Below are 24,982 nucleotides of genomic sequence, written 5' to 3' on the forward strand. Positions count from 1 at the left end.
CAGTGGGTGCAGCGGCGCGTGTCGACAAACAATGGGCTAACTGTACTCCCTTGCCCTTTGTAGGGCCCGTGAGTCGTACTGCTCCGCGTGATCCCATTCCGATATAATACCTGAGGTATTGGATATTGTTACTGAATAGATGCTGTAAGGAATAATTTTAGCATTCGATAACAATTAAGTATGAATGCGGAAACTATGACATAAATAGACCTACACGCGATGAAATTCAATAAATGTTTCTCACAAAACCCCATTGTTGCATCTATTTTATGGCAGTCGTAAATAAATTTATTCGTGAGCGGAGATGAAAAGTTTTTTAAATGATTTTTTCCTATAATTCACAGTTAATTCACTGCCAATTGCATTGGTTTTGTTAACAAAAAACTCTGTATACTCGTTAATTGAGCTCCCTGTATAACAATGGAGATTAAACGTCACAATATGAGTAGCGGAGCGCGTGCGTCATACGTTACGATCTCCTGTGAGCAAAAAAGTAGTTGTATCCATTTGTTCAAGTCATATTTTACTAATATTATAAATGTGAAAGAAAAAAAAGACGACATGATTCAAAGTCAAAAAATCGTTTATTAATCATTTGTTTATTCCATATGCAACATAAATTTACACTTTTAAGCGTAATTTTTGAAGCTACTCCGCATTCATAGCGCTGACTTCCCTGAGAAGGACGAGCAAGAAACTTTAGGGGTTGCTCTTTCCAACTAAATGCTATGGTATACACTTTGAATCAAATTTGTGTCGAATCTAGAGCATGTCGTCTTTCTATATATCTGTATCTAACACGAAGTCTTCTTATTAATGTAAGTTTTAAACTTAGAAAATGTCATATGCTCGGCATTTGTTCTTGGATGACAAAAATCCATGATAATGACCCCTTAAGTTCTTTCAGGTTATTTCTATTTAGTATACATATTTAAAATACATATTGTAAATGATAAATACAACAAATATTTATTTACAAAGAACACCCCCTAGAGTATCTTACTCATTTTCATCTGCGAAATCTGCCTTAAGAATGAATAGTAGATTTTAACCAATTTGACGATGTCAAGAGTAATTTGTTTTCCTAAGAAATAAAGATTTTCTACAATTTAGAATTAGCAACACGTCATTTTATAATAATCTCAGTACAGAGTACTAAAAACCGACTTCAATGGTACGTGGCATTACATATAATTACCAAGTTTTATTGAAATCGGTTACCGGAAAGTGCGCAAACCCGGATTCATCTCCTAGTTCGCCACTATACGGGACTTGACAAAGGGGATAATAAAAATCGGTTCTCACTACTCGATGCATATTGAGAGAAAAACGCCTTGAATTGAAGAATAGCAAAATCAACCCTTAAAATAATTGCTCCTTATAATAAAATTTAGGCGCGATTTACAAAAAATAATCTTCATGCGTGAACAGCCACCCTTAGGGGTGGATGATTTTCTTGAAAATGAAATGGGACTACTATGGAGGTAACCTCTTTCCAACAAAAAAAGAATCATGAAAATCGGTTCACAAATACCGGAGTTATCGCGTAACATACATACAAAAAAAAAACATACAGTCGAATTGACAACCTCCCCTATTTTGAAGTCGGCTAAAAAAGGGATAAAGCCGCGGAAACAAAAGTGACAAATAAGGCTGCGATGTGGAATACATGAATCGACAAGTAAAGTGGCAAGTGTAGGGTCAGGTGTCAAGAAGTAACGAACGTGCACGACGCAATGTGCGAAAAAACGACCACAGCTTTTACGAGGTCGTTGCGTGTGTGGTCGTATGTGACTACACAGAGGCGAATGATAACTGTGAGTTTAGTAAATCTCGAGCTTTGTTTCAGTTCAAAAGTATTTTTAAAGTCCTGTGTTGATTATACACACACCGGCTCATTTAACGGAACAAGAAATTAGTGAGAATATAAAATAGTAATGTTTATGTAATAATAATAATAACTCAAGTCATAGCCCCGCACTAGGTGACACACACATAGACAACCACAAATTACACCCAAACTCACGAGATAAACCAATGTAGACCATACAAATATTTGTTTCGGCTCGGGAATCGGCCACGCGTGCAGTTAGTAATAAATGAAATAGCAATTAAATTAATATTAACTCAATCTACGTGGAAAAATATGAAACAAAATGCATTTTTTTTAGATTTTTGATAATATTAATTAAATCAAAGTTTAATTTAATATTAACGTTTACGCAAGAACGCAAAATAAATTTTCAATGAAAATACCAAAACCTGTCTTAGTAGAGAAAATGCAAACGAATGAATAAATACAATTTTTTTGATTTATTAATTAGACCTAAAATAAAAAGTAAAGCCACGGGCAACATTTTTGTTGATATCATAAAAAAGAAGTTATAAATTAATGTAAAAAGTTGAACCAAAACGGAAATTTTTTGTTTTCCACTCGACTTATAAACTTCGTGGTTTTGGCTTTTATACCTTTCCTTCCACGAAGTATCGATTGAACTCTGAATCTCTTTACGATTACGGCTGCTGGCTGTTAACGCAACTCTATTCATCGAATGTGAATTGAAAGCGATGCTTGGTTTTTCTTATCGCTATCGACTCATTTGACAAAGTGAATTTGTGATTGACCTCATGCTTAGTAAAATAAACAGTAACCACAGTTGAGATCATCATAATTCTCAACCACCGTTATCATGGTAAAATAAATCATAGTAGTACAGGAAATTCCCTGGTTTGAGACCAGGTAATTAGTGTTGTTGTGTTGCACTTTATTATTATTATTAAATGAATATTTTCAATCATACAATATACATTACTTACTGTGGTGACAAAATAACATGCTACAACGCTAAACAACAACAACTTAAAAAACGTTGACAAACTTAGAAATTAATCTCCAACTTGCAATAAGCTAGCGTGGCATCAGTATGACGTATAGAATTAAATATTTCACAATACTGTTCGCTAATTAAAATCTATATTTATAGTATTGTTCGGGTTGGAGTTAGTAATAACTATGTCATTGAACCTGTGTTTAAAAGAAGGAGATTGCGCAGGACCCGGTGAAGTGGCGTCGGAAGTGTCTAAAAGTTAATCGTGTATTTTTAGTTAACGTTTGTGTTGTAATTTTAATGCAATGAAAGTGATTACTTTTGAACATTGCAACTATTACTTTTAAAGTAAGTTGGTTCATTTTTTTCTGTTTAATAAAAACACTAAACGTAGCAGTCGTGTAATTAAAGTAACGTGCACAGCGGGCCACGGGTAAAGTTGTCAAAAATCTTTGTAGAAAATTGGACCTTATGTTTTTGTAAGTATATAACTTTAAGTGTGATAACCTAAGAAACAACATCATCAACTTGTTATGCATTCTACTGTTGAGCATAGGACTCCAAAGAAAGGGTTTAGGCCACAATCTGCCGCTGAACCAATGCTAGTTAGATCTTGGTAGTTAAATTTTAGTTGCGATAGAAAAACTCGCAATAACTCGCGAAAATCTCCAAGTTCAAGGAAGCAGTGCTTCCTTGAAGTTGCCTTACCTTACCTATTTCTGCCGTCAATTTGCAGTTTTCTCGGGTAACGGTGCTATTGAAATTACAGGCACATTGGACTTGTCAAATTATTTCTCAGGGTGACGAGCGCAGTGTGAGTACCCCTCAGATATTAGCGATGCGAGGCAGTCCGTTTTCATACGTTTTTTACTCTGTTAGCGAACAGCATTACTGTTAAATTTTCACAAATGTACGTAACTGAGACATTAAGAAAAGCAGCCGTCCTTCCTTCAGGGTACAATCGTTTTACTAGCCTAGGAGGATATCAATAGATCTAGCTTGTCGTGGACGTCATAGAAACAAGCTTTTTTCTGGATATCTTCACGGCTATTACGAACAGGCCTATAGCTTTAAGGAGAGTTAGAAACACTATTGTTACTTTTCGAATCATGTTCTGTTAACAATATTGCGTGCTGGAGACGGCGTGAAGTCAAGTCTGTGTGGACTATAAACAATATGTTTTTTTGTCTTCAGATAATAATATAATAAGTCCATTTAATTAATAAAGTGCGAACAATGACTAAATAGTAATTGGTATGTAAATATGTTATTAGGGATCTTTTACTTGTATCTCGATCCAATAAACCTTCACGAGACTATTTAATCAGAACCCGAATGGAACTTTTCATGATACGGGCAGGTCGTGTACATCAGTAGTAGCAGAGCTCCTGTGAAGAGTTCGTCTTGTGTAGTACTGCCACCTTTACCTATTTCTGCCGTCAGGCAGTAATGAGTTTTGAAGGGTAGGGTGCTGGTGAAGTTACAAGAACATGAGACTTTTCAACTTTATGTCTCGGGGGGATGGGCGCCGTGGCAGTACCCTTTGAGCGGCACTGCGACTGTTATGGACAGGCGTGACATTTACCACCAAGTGCTCGACTTTTTTGTCCTGTCACTTAATATCACAAAAAAATATATGCATATAAAATGCTAAGGTGCTACTCTGCAATCTACTAAGCACGAGAATTGTCTTGCGTACGGTACAATAGGAAACCATCAACTCACACCTCCGCAAACATGATAGATGCCCTGCACAAGCGTGGTTAAATTCGCTGTTGTATTGGACCCGTAGGACTACCAACTCGTATTCAATCCAGTCTCATGGGCAGTAAGACATAATATTCGGTTAATATAGGCATGTTACCGAATTGATATAGTAGTGTGAAAACAATAAATAAAACTAGACCTAAATGTCATGTGATAAAGGCTCTGGCCGTTCATACTGAGTGGTCGATCCCCAAGGCCACTGCGCCGGCGCAGGTCATTCCCGCGCCACGTGGGGAGCGACGACCTGCAACTACTAGGGAAACTCACGACGCACACACGAATCGATGCGGGTTAGTTTTTATGAAGTCACGAATGTGACGTGATGTGTGTGGATACTGAGAGATTGCAAATATCATTAATATTTAATTTTAAAGTATATTTACAATTCTGAATGCCCGAAGAGAGTCGTACGTTAATTTTTTTTTCTAGTGAGGAATAAAGGAAGTAAAAGTGAAAAAAATGACTGCATGTTATTTCAAGAATGTTAAAGTTGAGCGCTACACAACATGGATATCAAATTTATTGCGCTAACAATGATAATCGAGGTCAAATCGAGTTATAATCGAGAGCAAACAAATAGTAGCCTCAGGAGGAATAACTGTAAACCGACGAATTCCCGGGCTATCCCGGTAAAAAACAACGAAAAAAAAAACAAATTAACGCTCGGGCGATGACCGCGGTAACCGGTCCGTTTGGCCACTCCTGCGCACCTCGACTCGGAAGGATGTTAAAAAAAGAATATCGGGGCTTCGGTTAGGGCTTTTAGTTTTTTATGTACGTTACTTGTTTAGGGTACTTAAATTCCGTTGTTATTTTGCATAATAACCATTTCCAAAAGGAAGGGATGCTATATTCGCTTAAATATACTTTCTATATGTAACACTTTCCGTGAGTAACTACCAACATACTTTCATACAAACTTATTTTTAACCGACTTGAAAAAATGGAGGTTTTTTTTTAATGTATCTTATGCGACAAAAAATTTATGAAACTATTTTGATGATTCTTTTTTTTTGGATACAGAGTATTGGTCTCATTTAAATTTGAAGACAATATTCCACCTCTAATTCACAATCAGGGGATGAATCCGGTTTCGCGAACTTTCCGGTAACCGATTTCAATAAAACTTAGCAAATAGAAGTAATTCCATGAACTTTTGAGATAGGTTTTTTTTATAAAAAAATTACAATTACATTGCTTTAGAATTAAATAAATAGCTCACACACTCAACATAGCCCCGCACTAGGGAAACCCTGTGTCGCGGGTGCCATGGATACACACATAGACAACCACAAATTACACCCAAACTCATGAGAGAAATAATTGTAGGCCATACAACTATTTCTCCCGGCCCGGGAATCGAACCTGGGACCTCTGCGTGGCAGTCCGGCATGGTAACCGTTCGGCCACGGAGGCAGTTAAATTAATTGGATAAGTACAAGGTCAAAGTTGACATTTAAGTTTTAAATTAAACTCTACGCCGTTTGTGGTAAGAGTGGTCCAAACTGTCAAGCCTGATATGGTCTTGACTGTGCAAAACTTGATGGTAATATTCACGGAACGCTTTTTCACACATTTATCCATTTTTGACAAGGAAGAGTTCATGCAATATGTCAAATTTATAAAACAACTAGAGGGTGCCTGCGTATAATAAGTACATGGAGTAGCCTACTGTGCTATACTACCCCTTTTTAGTTTTATATTTTTGTGACAAAAAAGTAGCCTATGTCCTTGTCGTAAATCCTATCTGTCTCCATACCAAAATTCATCAATACTGTATGAGCGATTTTAAACCTGTAAACGTAACAGATAGAGTTACTTTTTGAATTTATAATATTAGTTTGAATGTTTTTAGTTTAATATACATTGCTTTTTATGTGTCAACTTTTCCACAAATTGTAATGTTTTAGAAAAAATATTATATAGGAAATGAAACTATTTTTGTGAACTAAATCAAATAAACCTTGGTTTGTTTAAAAAACCAAATAACCAACCAAAAAACAAGTATTAATATTATATGTATATTATTATTGTATGTATAGAATATTTATTGTGTCTCGAAAATTATTCAGGGGCCTACCACAGCCTCTTAAACAATATTACTTTAACCTTACATAGACTTTTTGTACAATGACGCGTTATTTCTTTCCTATTTTTAGTAAGGAATAGACAGTATTGGGAAATCATTCGTTTTTTCAATCACTTTAGCAATAATACATTATTTGCTTGACAGCTTTGTCATGCTACGAATATGAGTAGTATTGTAATAAGCTTACTTTAAGGTTACATTAAAATAAGATTGTTTATGAAAGGTTATGGTGGGCCTCTAGGTAACAGAATGCAAAATATAATGTGGTGGTAATGTCAGCAGATATTCAGTGGTTAGTAGTATTGGCGCTAAGGAAAGGAAAGATCAGGTGGAATTCCCAGCTGGACCAATTTGGGAAAATAACTTTTGTATATTGGTTCGTGATTTTCTAATTTGAGACCGGAGGATAGGTGTAATTAATTAGTCTGGCTTTAAGAGTCGTATTCTAGAACTCTATGCTCAAGTCGGACTTGAGTATGATTCAAAGCACTAGAAATTATACTCAAGTCCTTGCCATTAGGGTCGTATTTCCAGTGCTTGAAATCATACTCAAGTCTGCTCAAATCGTAACTTGAGCATTGAGTACAGTTCTGGAATACGACTTTTAGTGTCGTTTTTTATGATGTAACTAAAATTTTAAAATGCCAATAGAAATAAAATTGTTTAAGTGTAAATTGAAATCAAAGAGCGTCATTACCCTAGTGGGAGAACTGTTGCTTAGTATTTATTAACCCTATGACGTCGCCTGCACGTCGAAGAGGGCTCACAACCCTTGGAAAATGTCTGTATTTCCCAAACTCCCTTATTTTAGAATTCTTTGTCCAGTAGTGGGATGTATAATGAATTGATAACGATGATGATCACGTTTATCAAAAGTAAAAGGTTTTTCATGCTAATTACCTATAATTTAGTACGAGACTTAACCAAAACTCAAACAATACTACCCGCCCACTCGTACGTCTATGAACATAAAAATATGTTCTCACATCCTCACGACCGCTCGGACATATTTAAAACAACATCATAAGTCAACAAAGCTGTACTGTGAACCAGGCCCAAAGACCAAGTAATAAATATTACAAAAAACTCTTTTGTACGTCGGTGCCTTTGATCCTGACGTCCTAATTGCCTAGTATAAAATGTTTGTCTGTGTATCTGAACGGTTATAACGGTTATTTGTAGGGCGAGGACTTTCGGGTGGGCACAGTGCACGTACACTTTTATGTACGTATGGACGGTTAACATCATAATTTGCTGATTACCTGCATGATCATAGTGACTTTTGGGACAAGTGTTTTTCTAATAAAAAAGTAGTCTCTCTCCCTGTAGTTTTACGTTAAGATAACTTTACCTTTGGAGCTGCTTTTGATTATTGTACATACGCACGAATGTACGACATACGTGATATGTATCCACATACATCTGAAAATTCTAGTAACATAGCCGCCATCTTGGAATTGAAAAGGTGCGAGCGGTAAAGTCGGATGAGGCACTTTGCGCCGTGACAGTGTGTTGTGGTACCGAATGGATATAAGACGATAGCTATATGCGCGTCAGATTTATCGCGTAATGTTCTCTGCGACGTTTTATCGACTACAAGCATTGAGCGCGATAGCTAGTGAAATAAGTTAGATATAAAGCAACTTTTTTACTTATAAAGTCTTAGTGATAGATTCTTAGTAGTACACTTTCTTTGATTGCTCGAAAGCGATTAAAAATACTGAAAAAAAAAGTATGTAAACGAATCAATTAAAAACAATTTATAATAACATATTATGACGAAAGAATATGTAAGCTATAATTATAGTATGTTTTGAAGAAAGGAGTTCTAGTCTCGTTTTTATGGTTACTAAGTGACGAGATGAACAGCTCGTGCGCCTGCTGGTAAGCTACACGCCTGTTACGTAACAGTTGCACCACCGCCGCCTTTGCGTCTGTTACCCTGAGACATAAGTTAACAAGTCCCAGGTGCCTGTAATTTCACCAGCGCCCTTAGCCTTCCGATTTGAAGGCAGCAATACTCACATTACTGCTTGGCGACAGAAATAGGTAAGGCGGCAGTACTTCTCTGGACGAACTCAAGCTAACGAGTTCTATATTTGCTATTAATATTTTAATGAAAAATTATTTAACACACTCACACTTTTATCCCACTGGGATAGTCATAGATTACATACCGCCACTCGTTACCTGACAAACCTCTCTTCCTTCCTCTACTTGCAACAATTTATTCATTCATATCCCTATATACTTAGTGCTTGCCTTAACGATGACGCTAGAAAGCTTGAAGGATCACAAACTCTTCTAAATCATGTGAATGAAGTCTTGTCCTCATTACACCTTGAACCAACCTGGTAGACCGCAGCATATATGTTTTTCTTAGATGAAGGAGACCCGTTGGATGTCAAGAAAGCAATAACTTTTAAATAAAGCTCTTGAACCAAACACAATTTATTGTTTTCGACCGTCAACGGGTTTAATAATGAGAATGCAATTGGGCGTTCTCTCTTCCAAAATATGTCATAATCATTTAAAAATGAATAAACGAATTAATAGAAGTTTTATTAGAAATTTAAAAATGAAATTTACTTAAATTGGCAACATTGATTTATAATTGCGACATATTATGTGTGCGGAGCGTATTGCGCAGCTTGGGCCGCGCTCGCAAAATTGACAAAAATAGTCGCACGCGATGCGATTGATAAATTAGATCACGACGCGCGCGATCTAATTTCATAAAATTTTTTTTGTGACGTATCGTTAATATTGACGTACTGATATGAATGCATTTTCTTGTTGACTGTACCACAATACCTGCGAAAAATAAACTTATAAATACCGGGGAATCAGGAGGGAATATAATATCAATATTTATTCTTGATCCCCTTCCCAGGGGAATCGATGGGAATAGAAAATAATGTAAAATATAACGGATCCACTAGGGAATCGGTTTTAAGGGATCAGATGGTAATGACACCGTCTTTAGATTATCTATTTTTTACGTTAAAGTTAAAACGTATCATGGTATATTTAAATTTACCAAGTCTTAAATAAAACTCCATATACCATAAAAAAATGTGACCAAGCTTCAGTGTTTAGATACATAACGTACATAACGATATATCTGTTGGATGTCTGTGTTTTAGAAAAGATACAATTTCGGGCTGTACGTATAAGAAATAAGAATAAGAAAACTTTATTGTGTTCGCCAAGACACACATGAATGCAGTTAAAAACTATCATCTTGTAACATTATAAACTGAAAACTATAGCATAATACAACAAATAGACAAAGAAAAGTAATTTGCACACAAATGCAATTTACTTTTGATAATCTCACATCACAGTAAACACAATAATAATACGAGTAATAAAAAAAATAAATGAGTGTCGCACGCAAACGGGACTTGCTCAGCATTTTGCTACGGGCAGGTTATCCTACCTATAGCGCTGGTTTAGAGTAAAATCAAGTCTAGAGTAAATAGGCATTTACTCAACACAAGCGCAACATCGCCGGCGACATCGCATCGTCGCTTGATGCTTACCATCAAGTGAGATTCTGGCAAAGCGTGTGTCTATGTTACGTAAAAAAAAGATATTTAGGCACATTACAGGTATTATGGTCACGACTAGAGATGGGCCATGGATAAATATAATTGGGATAAATACTCAGGATAAATATCTATTTTTACTCGATATTTATCCAAAAACGTGGATAACTATCGTGGTTTATTATTAATATTTAGTAAAACAATGTATAATTTTAAAACACTTTGTGTACCTACACAATTACAAACATTTATTTTTACATCATGTGTTTTTCTTAATAGATTTTGTGTGTGAAATGTGAAACGGAATCCTTAAGCTATTTCAAGTCCAAACATGACTTTATTTAGTACGCAGTAGACCCCAAGACCATAAAGTTGGGTCGCACTTTATTAACGCAGGATAGGTCAGCTCAAGGGTTACACTTAATTTGATAACTTTGTGTCAATCGAATTTTCTATACCACTCGACTCGAAAAACGTAGGTAGAACAGTTTTGTTACATAAAAGAATGGCAAAAACGTAATAATTTAACAAAAAATGAATTTTATTGTAAAAATACAAATAATAATTATCCATTTTTAGGATAAATACTCAGTAAAAACGGATATTTATCCTTAGACGAATATTTATCGGGTAAAAACCCATCTCTAGTCACGGCTGACTGTCCATGGGACCAGCAAGAGACACGAAAAGTTGGTTTGTTTGAAAAAACATATATACGTGTATATGTTTTTTCAAACAAACAAAGTTTACGTTCTGGAAAAGTTTCATGCCATATATGTAATGGCAAAAATCTAAGAACTAGATTAAAACGTATTTAATGTAACTTTTCGTTATAAAATCTGCCATACTAATAGGGACTACAAGTGAATATATTTTTTTATATAAAAGAAAATGTATGTATTTACCTATTTCATTATTTTTTTTTCAATTTTATCATATTCATAAACACCCGATCACTATCACCCATTTTTGCATACCAAAATATTTTTTTACATTTGTCAACCAATATTGAACTCTATACCTTTGCACTTGCACTAAACACGCGCCCTCCATACGAACCACCATAAACCACGTGACCCAATGACCAATATGAGCAGCCCCCTCCCCTAAAGCGGTTTCTCAAAAAAATCATATCACGAATTTAATTTTTGGGCCAACCCACACGCTGCGCCCGCATCGAAAAATTTGTCGCACGACGATAAAGACAGAAGATGCAGATCGAACGAGAGTGAAAGAGACAAACATACTTGAAAGAAGGTCGGCTAACGGTACGCATACGGAAGTATGTCAGTGGCGTAAATAAAGCTTCCAAACTAACAGGCCGTAAGCGACAGTGTTTGGCTTACTCGATTAGCAACCTTGACCCGTGCATATTGCGTTCGGAAGTTGTATGGCAAATTGCGGTTTCGATTTTCACGGTAGTGGTTTTTAACAATAGATACCCGCTTTTATTGATGCTCTAGTTCGAAACCTACCTCAAGGATAGGCAATGGACTTGTAATTAATTGTATTGCGGATTCCTTTTAGATATAAATATCCATGTACAGATTTCTTTTATAAAATGGCGTTGATTAAATGCACATAGTGGAGAATTGACCTTGTTAATGAATTTATATGAACTTGATGAAAATGGTATGTTGTTGAAATGGACCACGAAGGCTTCTTTCATATAAAGAATGTGTAAAGGCGTAGCCATTTCTGTTTATATTCTGCTGTGCTGTAAAAAGGCATTAAAGTTTATTTATAATTATATAAAACAAAATCGTAATCCATTGTCGTCATCGTCATCCATGTAATAGGTTGTATTTATTTAAGTTGCCAATTTGTTTTCATGTTTTCGTTCAGTTTGGTTATTTTTTTCCGCGTCTGTGTCACTGCATGTAACATTGTTTTCCTTTTCTGTCAACAATTTCACGTCTTTATGTACTGTACTATACCTACATTAAATCATCAATCACTTGCATTTTTCTCAAAACCATTGAATAGCACTTGCTAATTTGTCACACCACAGCCTGAATAACCCACCAGTATACAAACTTTCACCTCGGCCCACCGGAGCGGATAAGCGTCTTTCTCCGAATCCTAACTCATGCTAATTTCGGTGTTCGGCCCACAATTCGGCATTGGGCCTTTTCTAGGCCGAAACAAATGCTGCTTTCTGTGGCATTATGGATTCATAAAACACTTGACCTGGATGGAAACTTTGGTTGTTTGTTTGCTCTAGAAATTATGCTTTGACGGGCAAGAATTTCGTGTTTTAGTATGCTTGTGTTTTTGAATATATATGCAGCTAATAACTGTATTGAATTACTTATTCCCAAATGATAAATTAAAATTTCCATAAAATATTGGTGTTTTTTAGTTGTCGTAGTTGTCGTTTAACTCACGAGGAATATTTTTAAAAGTTTAGCCAACTCTAACGGTAAACAAAACAAACGATTTACCTGTTGAAACTAGATAATGCAACTGCAGCAAGGTGTAATAACCGAATAACAGTTACAATTAACCCAACATTTATTATTAACAAAATGCTTCTCGTGTCACACAAAAGGAGTAATTTCTGAATTTATTGAAAACACACAAAAGGTGTTTGAAAGTCGCTAGTGGTCACATTTCGCAATGGGTTTTTATTTCGCTGCAAGATTGCGCCAGCGATCACGGGCTGTCGACCTGCGCCTTTATCTACACTCAAATTTGCGAAAAACCCACTCAAGGTCGTATATTGGTCACTATTGGCGGCCGAGACAAATTTATATTTTAATAGTATTTTTTCCCCCCAATCGATCTCGCAAGCGTTTGCGTGCAGTTGGCCAACGAAGTGCGTTGCCACGACTTTTTTGTCCGGCTCCAGCGAATAATTGCGAAGTTTTTCATGACCGTTGAAAGAATTAATAAAAAATATCTGGCCAATTATATAATAGAAACCTAATACATATTCTTCTAAACAACTTTATGAACATTCGGTATAATGAAAAGAAATTGTTTATGCAAGGAAAACGAAAGGATTTTCGTCAATTTGATCCCTTCATTCATCATTTTTAAAATTTAAAAATAATTAAAAAGTTCTAATACTAAATTGTATTTGAGCAGTATGCAACTTTGTTACCGTTAAGTGGCAGTCCACTGAAGAGCCGGAGATGTTACCGGATCCAATGCCGTCTGTATTACTCATCGTACAAATATTGCGCAGAGAAGTTTCTTTGAGGAAACATAACATTCGATAATGCACCAAAATGGCGTTTCAAAGAACGAAAGTAGAATTTCTCAAATAAAAAAGTGATTAATAATATCTATATTTCAATACTTTAAGAAATAGAAGATGTTCCGTTGTAAAAAAACATTACCTTACCTATTTCTGCCGCCAAGCAGTACTAATCTGAGCATTACTGCGTTCCGGTTTTGAAGGGTACTGGTGAAATTGCACAGGCACTTGGGACTTGTCACCTTATGTCTCAGTGTGACGGGCGCAGTGGCAGTGGCCTGAACTGCGCTGCAATTGTGATGAACAGGCTTGTCGCTTACCGCCAGGCGCACGACTCGTTCGTCGCCAGGTATCATGAAATAATATTGTTTCTTTATTTTGACGTTAATACACATAATCTGTATCTGTGATGTGATATTTACTATTGTGATATGTGCACTAAATCAGGAATTTAATCTATCTACTTACAAATCTATCATATTAGTGATCCTACCATAATATTAGTAATCAAAGTTAGTCTAACATGATTCATAGTGTTCCCGTATTGAGAAAACGTCATTCTTACTTCGTTCGTATTTTAACAAAAAAAAAACATAATTGAAAAAACATTTCAGTTAATATTAAAAAAGACCAAAGCTCTATTGGTTAACTAGGACGTTAGGCACTTAGATCTATATAAGTTTTAAGTATCAGTAGAGTTTCTTGTAAAATAGTTCGCCATGGATGTATTGCGAATTTACCTGCTTCTGCTATGAAGCAGTAATGTGGGCATTACTGCGTTCCGACTTTTAGGGTAAGGATACTGTGTGAAACTGTAGTGAAATTATAGGCACATGGGACTTGTCAACCCATGTCTAAGAGTTAGGAGCGCAGTGGTAGTGCCCCCAGGTCTTTGCCATTTAAACCTTTGAGTGGCACTGCAACTGCCACGGATAGTTGTATCGTTTACCACCAGGCGCACGATTTGTTTTTCCCGTTACTTGTATCATAAAAAAACCTTTCTAAGATTTGAACGAGTGCAATGCCACCTTCGGAATATTATTCGAAAGGCAAAAAAAACTTTTGCTGAGGATCGCTCGACTTGACATCTCTCTCCACCATCTCCAAAATCAAATTCATGCTAAGCCTAGTGATCGTAAATTTGACCACGTAGAGTTGTTCTAAAAAATAAAGGAAAATAATTGTTGCACGTTAACAGTAATAAATTATGCAAGTATGTTATCAATAAGCGAAGATCGCGTGAATTAGCATCGAACATGGTCATGTTAGCCGGAACAGGCCACTGCGCGGGCGCACATCGCGGTTAATTGTAGCGCACGCCGCTGCAATAACAACGTGTTTAGGCGTTGTAATTTATTTATTAAATTAATATAATAAGAGACTTAATATTATATGTCACAACATATAATATTAAGTCTCTTATGGTTTACAACATGAATGCTCAGTGATGATGCTGTTGCAAAATGGACAAGTAGCATTTACTTATTTTTACCGGTGTATCTAGTTTTTATATTTATTATTTATTTATTTATTTATTTGAAACTCCATACTTTACTTTTAATTCAAATACTGCATTGCTGTATTCCGAAATGACATTTTCTGGAAATAACATTCGCTCGAATTTTCATAACCTCGAAACTAATTTTGAGAGGAAAATGTTTTCTCTTTTAAACCTAACTTAACCTATCCTAACCGAACCTAATCGTGTCTTTGCGATAAATATCCAATATATTCTAATAGAACAACGGTTTCCTTATAATTCGGTTTTAGAGATAATGACAATTCGAACAAACGTTATTTCGGAAAAAATAAATTCGAGTTTGTGATAGGTCACCAATTGCAATATTGCATTAGTTCAAATAACGTATTTAAGTTTATTGAACCATGAATTAATAAAGTTGGTATAGATAGTTGTTAAAGTATGCTCATCAATATTGGAAAATTTCAGTTTAAATTTAAGAAATATGTGTTTTGAAAGATTTCTGGTCAAGTACAGTAAATAATAGACGCTTATTCTACAAATCATTATTAACAATTATAAATTGCTATAAATGAAAGTAAGCCCCGATTATGTGTCAAGTAGAATCGCGTTAGGCGTACGGTCAAGTGAACTAAGTTCAACACGGTATAATTAACTTAGTTGCACACGCGATAACCGTGTTTTTAACACATTTGCGATGTAGGATTATACCACATGTATCTGTTCTTTTGTTATGTGAATATGCAAATTTTGCAGTTAAGTATAACTTATTTGGTAGTTTTACTTCATCTGAATTTTAACTATAAGCCGATTGTTAATTAGAGATAACCGACTGATGGTTACTAATGTCACTTTGAAAAACAATGTTGCCATCTTTATTTACCTATAATGAAGTCTTTGGTTCTGTTCGCAATGAACTCAATGAAACAGAATCAGTTTCTGTTCTTGATTACCTACAAGTTGTTAAAAAGATATATCGCACTTGACAACTAACATAGTATTATCTCAAAAATTACGTTATATTATATTTTATCTCAAAATTGCGCCGTATTAAAAATGTATCTCCAAAATTTCGCTATATTGATGTGTCATTCATATACGATTTAATTTCAAAGTGACATGACGACAACAGTGTTGTTACAGCGACAGCGCTTTGAAACGAAATAAGTAATGTTGATATACATTAGTGCCATTTTGAGATAGTGCTATTTAGTTAGTGGTCATGTGCGATATTTCGCCTTGATGACTAAATAAATCCCTAGATCCTTTAAAACAACACTGTTACACCCCATATATGCAACTCACTGCCTGAATGTAACTATTTAGCATATTACTTAATTACTGCATATCTATTAACGATTACTGTTATTCATCCGTACAGAACCTACAAATGATTATCTATAGGATCCAAAAAAACTTCAAATCCTATTGCAACTTCCACGAACCGCGAAGGGCAATATTAGCTACCTATTTACCGTGCCTTAGCAACATAAACGAACCAATAGCAATCGAAAAACAAAACAATCATTAGCAATGCCCAATATTCGGAAACACCAATCAATGTTTCGGAACTTTATAATGCGTTATAAAAATAAGACCGGCGCGGCGCAGACACGGATGCCCGCCGGAGCGCGACGGCGCGCGCGCAAATGAAACGATTAAGCGCCGTCGATTGCGTACGAATGCCATACTTCGATAGCTAATTGTGTGTTTCAGAACAAGTCACGGGTCATGCCTTTCAAGGGTCCCTCTGAAAATTGATAAAACATTTGGCAATTTGTTGTTCTTATACATAGTAAATTTGATGATAGTCAACGAATTGGTGATGTTACGATCAAAACAAATAAAAAACAATTCATCACGACGTAAAAGAGAGATGTTATCATTTGTGATACATGTTGGACACCTCTCTGAAGCCTATTCGTTCGTAATGCTCGTGTATACGCATCACATCAACGCATTTTCACGTGATCTGATAACACATTAACCGTTTGCGTTTCTTTGTTGCAGCTATCGCGGCAGGGTGGCGGCGTCCAAGTATGGCGGCGGCGTGTCGGTGGGCGGCGTGGCGCTGCGGCGCGGCGTGAAGTGTGGCGCGCCGCCGGACGATCTGCTGCTGGGCGCCTGCTGGCTCGACCCCAAGCTCGACCCCGACCCTCCGCCTGCTACCTCCACCCACGACCTCCTCGACTCCCTACTCGCTCCGCAGCCGCTCGCTGAACTCAAACCTCTTCCCCCTTTCACGGGCTACACCGGCCACCTCTCCATCAACGGCATCTCTGGGCACCACTATCACGCCATCGCTCAACGACTCCCAGAAGAGAACAACAACTACCCTACGCAGAGCGGCTACGGTGCTGATCATGATGTAGTCTCCTCCTCTACCTGCGCAGCGGACGCTGAACCTCCTGACTTGGAGGACGTAAAACCATTTGCTCTGGAAGATACGAAACCTTTTGCCGAGACCAATGCACCTGGGGCGCCTGACTCTTGCGCCGCGTCCTGCTCCCCACCATCAAAATTGTTCGAGGATAGTAACAAACAGGACATGACTTACGACATTAGCTCCATAGAAGACATTGCGGCGATAATAGGCTCGGCAATAGCCGATACGACAGTACCTTCGCAACCTGAGGACCCGGAAAGAAATGATTCCAGAGACAGCTGGATGGATATTGACGCCTGGATCGCAGGTGCTTGTAGTCAACAGGGAGATAAAATCGTTCCACAGGACTTAGCAGAATTCGGTCTCCCGAACTCGCCTCCGCCGGCGCCACAAACAAGCCACCATTTGGAATTTTCATGCAAAAGTCAAGAGTTTTCAAAAAGTCAGGAATTTCTTCAAAAGAATCTTGGTCAAGCTGGTTCTACGCTACAAACTTTGTTAACGCACGGTTATATGCCTCTACTTCAAAATCGGCTGCAAAATGGCCCTCCGGTAAAACAGGAAGCGCCGAGTTCTACCAGCTATGGGATGGACGTGATTTCGACGTCGTCGCCACCCGGCAATGCTGTGTCCACGACGGACGGAGTGGGAGGCCTTCTGAACGGCAGGTACGCGTCTCACTACGCACTTAGCCTAAAACAGGACGGCCTGTGCAGTCCAGAGAGATTACTAGGATACCCTCACGCACACACCACGACGGTCACTCCATCGAATAAGAGTAAACGGAGTCGAGCGAAGGCGAAACAGGCAAATAACGGAGCTAATCTTCACGGTAGTATGGCGTTCCCTACGTCGGCCGCCGAGTTAAGTGGTTTGTTGGGCAAAGAGAAACCGGTGCACCGATGCGGAATCTGCAATAGAGGTTTCTTGAACAAGTCCAATATAAAGGTGCACCTGAGAACGCACACGGGCGAGAAACCTTTCAGATGCGACGTGTGCGCTAAAGCGTTCAGACAAAAAGCCCACCTCATCAAACACCAGCAGATCCACAAAAGAATCGGGAGGGACTAGGCAAGCCGCGTAGTATCAAAGACTATTCGACTCCACTAGCTCAAATCGAAGCATTTCATAGTATAGTTTGTGTGTGTGCTTGTGTGTGGACGGTACTCGTACCTCAGACCGCGTGGAATCTCATTTTAGGCTATTGTACACATTGTCTTCTAACGTAGTTAAGAGACACGTATTATTTTAACCCCTAGTTTAACACTCCTCCTAAGGACAAGTGCAATGTTAACTAGTTTTAAGTATTCCAGATTTATTAATGTAGATAAATGTTTATAATTTGTTGTATGGATCCTTCGACGTTCATTCCGTAATATTTAGTTTAATAATCCGTCTGGTTAGATTTATTTTGTGTTTCGGTGTCTGCCTTTAGATTTTGATATTTTGCATCGCAGTGCGTATGATGAATTTCTAATGCAAATTTTGAGAGCCGAGTTTGAATACAGTTTGCCAACCAAATCAATCGCATGCGTCGTTCAAAAATGTTCAAATTCGGTTCTGTTCTTTCTAAAAAAATCAATGCATTACTTTAGTTTAAGAATAACATGGATGAAACAATGCACGAGGTAAACAATTATTAACAATCTTTTTTATATATTTCCGCGTAAGTGAATTTTACTCCGATTACCTATTTATAGTCACCTTATTTACTTAGTAATATATTGTGTAATATTAGGTACTTACATTATGTATATGTAAAGAAACAAAGACAAAGCGTATGAGGCTAACAATCTCTACTTTAGAATGTTTAATAATTTATTTAGTCCTCTAATTTCAATTCCTAAAAACTTAACCATGTCATCAGTGAATTCGTGCTGAATTCGCCTTTCATCATTCATTCGCTCACAACTCATCGATAATTTCATTCAAAACCTGACCTTCTTACTATCATCAACTTCGTAACATAACTATTTTAAGTGTTTTCAAATCCGCCTTTTCCGACATGAGCATCTCACATACACATTTCATATTACTCAAGTCATTAATAATATTCATTATCACCATATTATTAACATTATATTTCATTACTTGCTGCATTATGCTTATTATATTTTCATGTCTTTTTATAATACTAAGAAAAATATAAACCATTTCATACAAATACCTTCCAACATCACATGCCATCATCACAAATAAAATAATTAACAGCTGGTTACGTTACAAAATAAGTAGGTGCATAAGCGCGGGCGCACGCGAACTGCGGAACTGAAGCGTCCGGGAAGCGGACGGGAGCAAAAAATTCAGCTAACACCGGCTAATGTCTTGCGTAATGGACCTTCGGTTATTGGGTCGAGCGGCTGACTTCAAGCAGGATTTGTCGTGTATTTTAAAAATCCATTTTAATACCGTTATTGTTTTCAATTGTTAGTAGTATAGGTACATGATTATTTTTAATAAACGGAATGTAATCTATAAAAAATGATTAAGTGTTTAAAATTTAATTTGCCTACGTCAAGGATGTATGTGGCTTGTGTGTGTATGTGTGTGGTTTATACAACGTTCTGCTTAAACTCATGTACTCAATTTTCTTTATCACATCATTACTAACGCGCCAATTTATTCAAAACGTACTTACGAAATGTACAATAACCTTAATTGTTAGGACAGAGAAACATTTTCAATCTCGTCTAGGTTAAAGCATTATTACTTAATTTAGCATTTGCGTGTATTACACTGCAATGCTTTCAATGTTTAGTAATTCCAGTGTACTTAATATAATAACGAGTATACATATCGCTGTTTAACGCTTACTTACGTGGTTTTGTGTGTACATACGACCACACGATAAAGTATGTAAGTTGTCGATAGGTAATATCTAACTGTGGCCCATTGTACCATGGTGGTTGTATAGTCTTTTTAATACTTGTTTAACTAAATTTGTCTATGTCTCCCAGAACTTTGTAAAAATAATTTGAATAAATCCTCTCTACCATTTATTGAAAAAATGGGAGGTTCCATATTTTCCATGAGATTATCATCTACTTACGTTTCTGCGTTTATACATTGTACATAATAATAAACATTCATTTACTAAGTAATCATTCATCATTCTAACTGAAATATTTATTCTGTGATTTATATTTTTTATTTCATAATTACTGTTCTTGGCGTGTGAATTCGTGTTCATCAAGCTGTCAGTGATAGTTGATCAATTTATGTTATATAGATACATATATAAATTTAAATGAAACGTAATTTTATTTGAAATCAAAATTTTGTCTTAATAAGAGTAGACGATTCACTTTTGACTTTGATATTGTTGTTTTATTCAAAACAGTTTTGGAAAAACTAGAATTTACGAAGTACGAACTTATTAACCTTACATTTTTCAATACACCCGATTGCTTTCCTAATTTCATTGACCATTGAAATGAGACCACGCGTTCAAACGCTTGAGCGGGTCGGTTGCGCTGCGCCCGCGCACGCCATTCGCTGCCTCTATCAAACACCATTACATGCACAATACTGAAATCAATTTGGGTGTTTCTTGTTAATATCATTTATGTATCCACCGTTTCAAGATATATATAGTCCTTATTCATTTCGTTGATGTCATATTTGAGATTAAATATGCTTTATATTTTAAGTATGTTGTTTTTTTTGGTTGCTAGTACACAATGCTAAAAAGTTACAACAGAAATAGTTCGTAGCAAAATTGTCGTTTTTAATTCAATCAAACAACAACATTAGTGCAGCCACATTAAAACAAAGTGTGGCGACGAGTCAACAATGTTAAGATTTTAAAGTAGCAAAACCTAACCGATTTCAACATTTAGATAGTATTTTGGCAACAGGCAATGGTGTTCGCGGGCGAGTACACCGAGCTACGCATTGTGGGATAGACGCGCGTTGTGAAACGCTGAACCTGCGCGCGCGCACACAGGGGTAAAACTAAATGTTTCTTTACAGCTATTGTAGACAACACGCAAAGGATAGTTCCTGTTAAACGGATTACGTTTGGGAGTAACATTTCGTGTAGGAATATTATGTAATTTTTTTATAAAAGATTGCCTAATTATAACACTAGGTTGTCTATTATCTTCTTTAGCTGCTTTAATGATATAATATAATTCAGACATGAAGTACTTTGTTATGGTAAACGAGAAACGAATATGCGTTACAGAAAATTAGAGAGTATAGCGTAAGTTGAATTCACGCTGTTTGAAAATGATTTATAAAACTGTTATGGCGTAGACTTTTGCTATATTAAAAGGTGATTGTTTTGACATCATCATCCTGCTGCTGAGTGCGGGTCTCCTCCAAGGAGAAGGTTTAGCTCATAGTCCACCACGCGGACTCAATGCGGGACATACGCCAAACTTACTTCATTGTATTTAAGATATTGAGAGAAAGAAGAAAGCTAGTGTTTCACACGCAGCGTTTCCTACTTGCGTCGGTAGGACCTTTATAAACGTACCTTTTGATAGTTAAGTTAGAGTTAAGTATTTATTGATATTATTGTAATTTTGTAGTTATTTTTAATGTAAATCCTTCCATTTTGCGAAGTCGGCCTTCGTGTGTTCTGTTAGTACACTTTGCTTATTGCAATATTAGTTGTTCGGGCTGAAACACCAAATTACATCATAATTTGCTGGTTGTATTATAAAAATGCCAAGTTTTTTGCGGTTTTAATGCAATATTTATTTTTATTGTATTGCAAACCTTTTCACGCAACTACAAGTATTTGTTATTAGCAAAGTTTACTAGAACATAATTTTTTATAATGTTGTATTTTAAGAGAAATGTTATATTTTTCGAGAGGTTTTCCAATTTAAGTAAATTGTAAATTAATGTAAAATAAATTGAGATTTTTGTTAACGTACTTTTGCCTTTTAATTCGATATTTACGAGAAGAATATTACATTTTAAGATCAACGACAAATCCCAGTATATTTATGGTAAGTAGCGAGAAACATGGTTGAAACTAAAGTACTTTGATCATTATGCTTATTACAACTTGAAGAAACGGTCGAATTTTATTAATAAGGTTAAAGAAACGATCATTCTTACACTAGCGTCACAGGACATTTATGAAAATGTGATTTATGTTAAGAATCATAGAAATTCTTTTTCGTTTTCATGAATAATTTATGCATAGTATGTGTAGTTTATAATAGACATGACGTTAACAAGAGTAATAAAAATAAATTGCCTGTAGTCTTAACAAAATCACCAATTCATTTAAGGGGCTATAAGATTCCAGTTGACATTTAAAAATTTGCTCTGTAAGACGTTTAAAACTGAAGTGAAACAAAAACTTTATGACTAGAGGTTATTTGTTATACATAGATATTTGCATAGTAAATATCTATGGTTGTGATCGTTTTAGTTCTTTAATATGCAATGTAATAATGTAGAAAGGAAAATCAAATATTTACTTTGAAATAGCAATGTCTAGAGTTTCTTAATTATTCCTCTCGAGGGAACCTGCCCAATGAATTTTTAAGTGTAATCAGTATGACGATATCTATCAAGTGTAATTTGTCTTCCTATGAAATAAAGTTTTTTTTTCATTTGAATTTGTCTACAGATACTTTGATCTCCCCTGATCTGTGCTAGTGGACATTGACGAAGACCTCAATATTATTACTATTGACATAAGTTACACATTTGCACGGCAGCACTATGATTATATATGCTATCATGATAAGCTATAGGACACCACTAACAGATGTCACTTTAAGTATAGTCAGTAAAAAGTATTAAACGGTATCGAGCTTCGTAAACATCATTATGTCTTCAATTATTTCTTGTTCATATCGAATTAGCCTTGTGACGTGGTCTTATTACGTGAAATTGTTATTAGCAGCACTGACTTTGCAAACGTATATATTAATTTCATATTAGATGTATGGGAAAAGTTGCAAATCTGTATGCGTTTGGATATAACGAAATACGTATAATTTAATAATGTATATATAAATATTTTGACTGTAGACAAAAATGAACTTTAGAATAATATTACACAAACGCACACTTTCAATTCAAAATATATTATAATATCAAAAATGTAAGGTGTTTAGCAACTTCATCGCTCCCATTACGCGTTTCGCGGAATCGTCCTTATTTTTCATGACTTTTGAAAGGGTCTTAACTAGTGTACTCTACAGTACAAATGTATAAACACTTAAACATGCTGTTTACGTCTCACGTTTTGAAGAAAATCTATTCATTTTTCACAACCAATTTCGACACCCGTGCGCACTGACAATTCGACTGAACTCTTACGTTTCCTATTAGTAACCACTTATTATTTCAAAATTTCATTTAAAAATCATAAATTTCGAGATTTTTTCTTAAGTTTTTACCAAAGACTACCATTTAGTGCATAGATATCGTTGGTTTTCACCCATTTATTTGGGTAGGTTTCCACCATACAAACTTCTTTATATAAGTAGATATTATTATCTTTCCTTGTTTTGATGGAAAATGCAGCAAACGCCTGTTCTTATATAGATAGTTTATTTCATAAGTCATTAAAAGTTGATACTATATAATCGTATAGGACAGGATTAGCGGTTCTCCCGCGCTTAATGGACCATGTAAGGAATTTCGATATCTATGATATTTTCGTTTGTTGGCTTTAAGTACTGATCTATTATTCTGTAACCTATTCTTCCATATACTATCCTACTCTTTCATTTGATATGCAATCTTGGTAGAAGGAGCGTTTCCGCTTTAACAGTTCAAAATTGTAATAGGAATTGATATTTTTATTTTTACTTTATTCCAAAGTGTCATGGACCAGTGTACCACATAAGTTGCGCACACCACGCGTCTAAAACGCGAACAATAAACATCGTGGTAATAATCGCCCACTTCACATGCCTCAATCAATTCACATGTCATATCACAGCGCTTTATTGCACAGTTTGAGTAAAAATTTCACCCATCTCGCAGCATCATAGGAACCGGGTCATCAAACAAAGGTGCGATAGACTTCGGAAGAAAGTCGGATGTGAACATAACACGTCTTTTTGCAACGTGAGAATGTGAGAAACACAGTGAAGAAAATCTGTTCAGCTATTGCGAGAGAAACGAGCTCTATTGTTATGTTGTTATTTTTGCACAATTATTCATTTCTTTTCGCGAGGGTTGTAGTTCAAGGTTACTCTCCTTTTGGTGATAAAATATTTTTTTTCTTTAATGGCGGTCACTAAACTTGGGCCAGCAGTATCAGTCTTGTAAAAATAACATAAAAATTATGGTGATCCTAGCCAATGTCAGCTTGTGCAAAAATAATTCAAATAATGGTCCTCGTGCCAAAAACACGTACATTTAAATACCGAATTTCAATCTTTTTTTCTTTTTTATAATATCTAGTGACTGGACGAACTAGTCATGTGCCTGATAACTGTTGTAGTGCCACTCAGAGCTATAATTCGCAAAGACAGAGAGATACTGCCACTGCGCCCGTCACCCTGAGACATAAGTTGACAAGTCCCATGTGACTTTAATTTCACCAGCACCCTTACGCTTCAAAACTGAAATTTAAAAACATCTAAAATTTAACTGCTAAAAAGACTCGCTACAACTAGCAACACCAAACAAATAAATTTCAAATTTTGAGTTAAAATTTTAGAATTTTTTCAACTATTACATGTAGTGCAACACAG

At 36.0% G+C, this 24,982-nt stretch overlaps 1 protein-coding gene across 1 annotated transcript in view; it reads left to right on the plus strand.

Annotated features, from left to right (window-relative positions):
• LOC113240199 (ichor) overlaps nucleotides 1–22,131 on the plus strand; it is a 36,667-nt gene extending 14,536 nt beyond the window's left edge. The window contains exon 2 of the mRNA XM_026477447.1: nucleotides 16,928–22,131. Coding sequence (XP_026333232.1) covers nucleotides 16,928–18,374 — 1,447 coding nt within the window. The 3' untranslated portion in view covers nucleotides 18,375–22,131. The remainder of the gene's footprint in view (nucleotides 1–16,927) is intronic.
• Nucleotides 22,132–24,982: the final 2,851 nt, after the last annotated feature.

Source organism: Hyposmocoma kahamanoa, unplaced genomic scaffold (genome assembly GCF_003589595.1).
Source record: "Hyposmocoma kahamanoa isolate Upper Pololo Valley unplaced genomic scaffold, ASM358959v1 122, whole genome shotgun sequence".
Lineage (NCBI taxonomy): Eukaryota > Metazoa > Arthropoda > Insecta > Lepidoptera > Cosmopterigidae > Hyposmocoma > Hyposmocoma kahamanoa.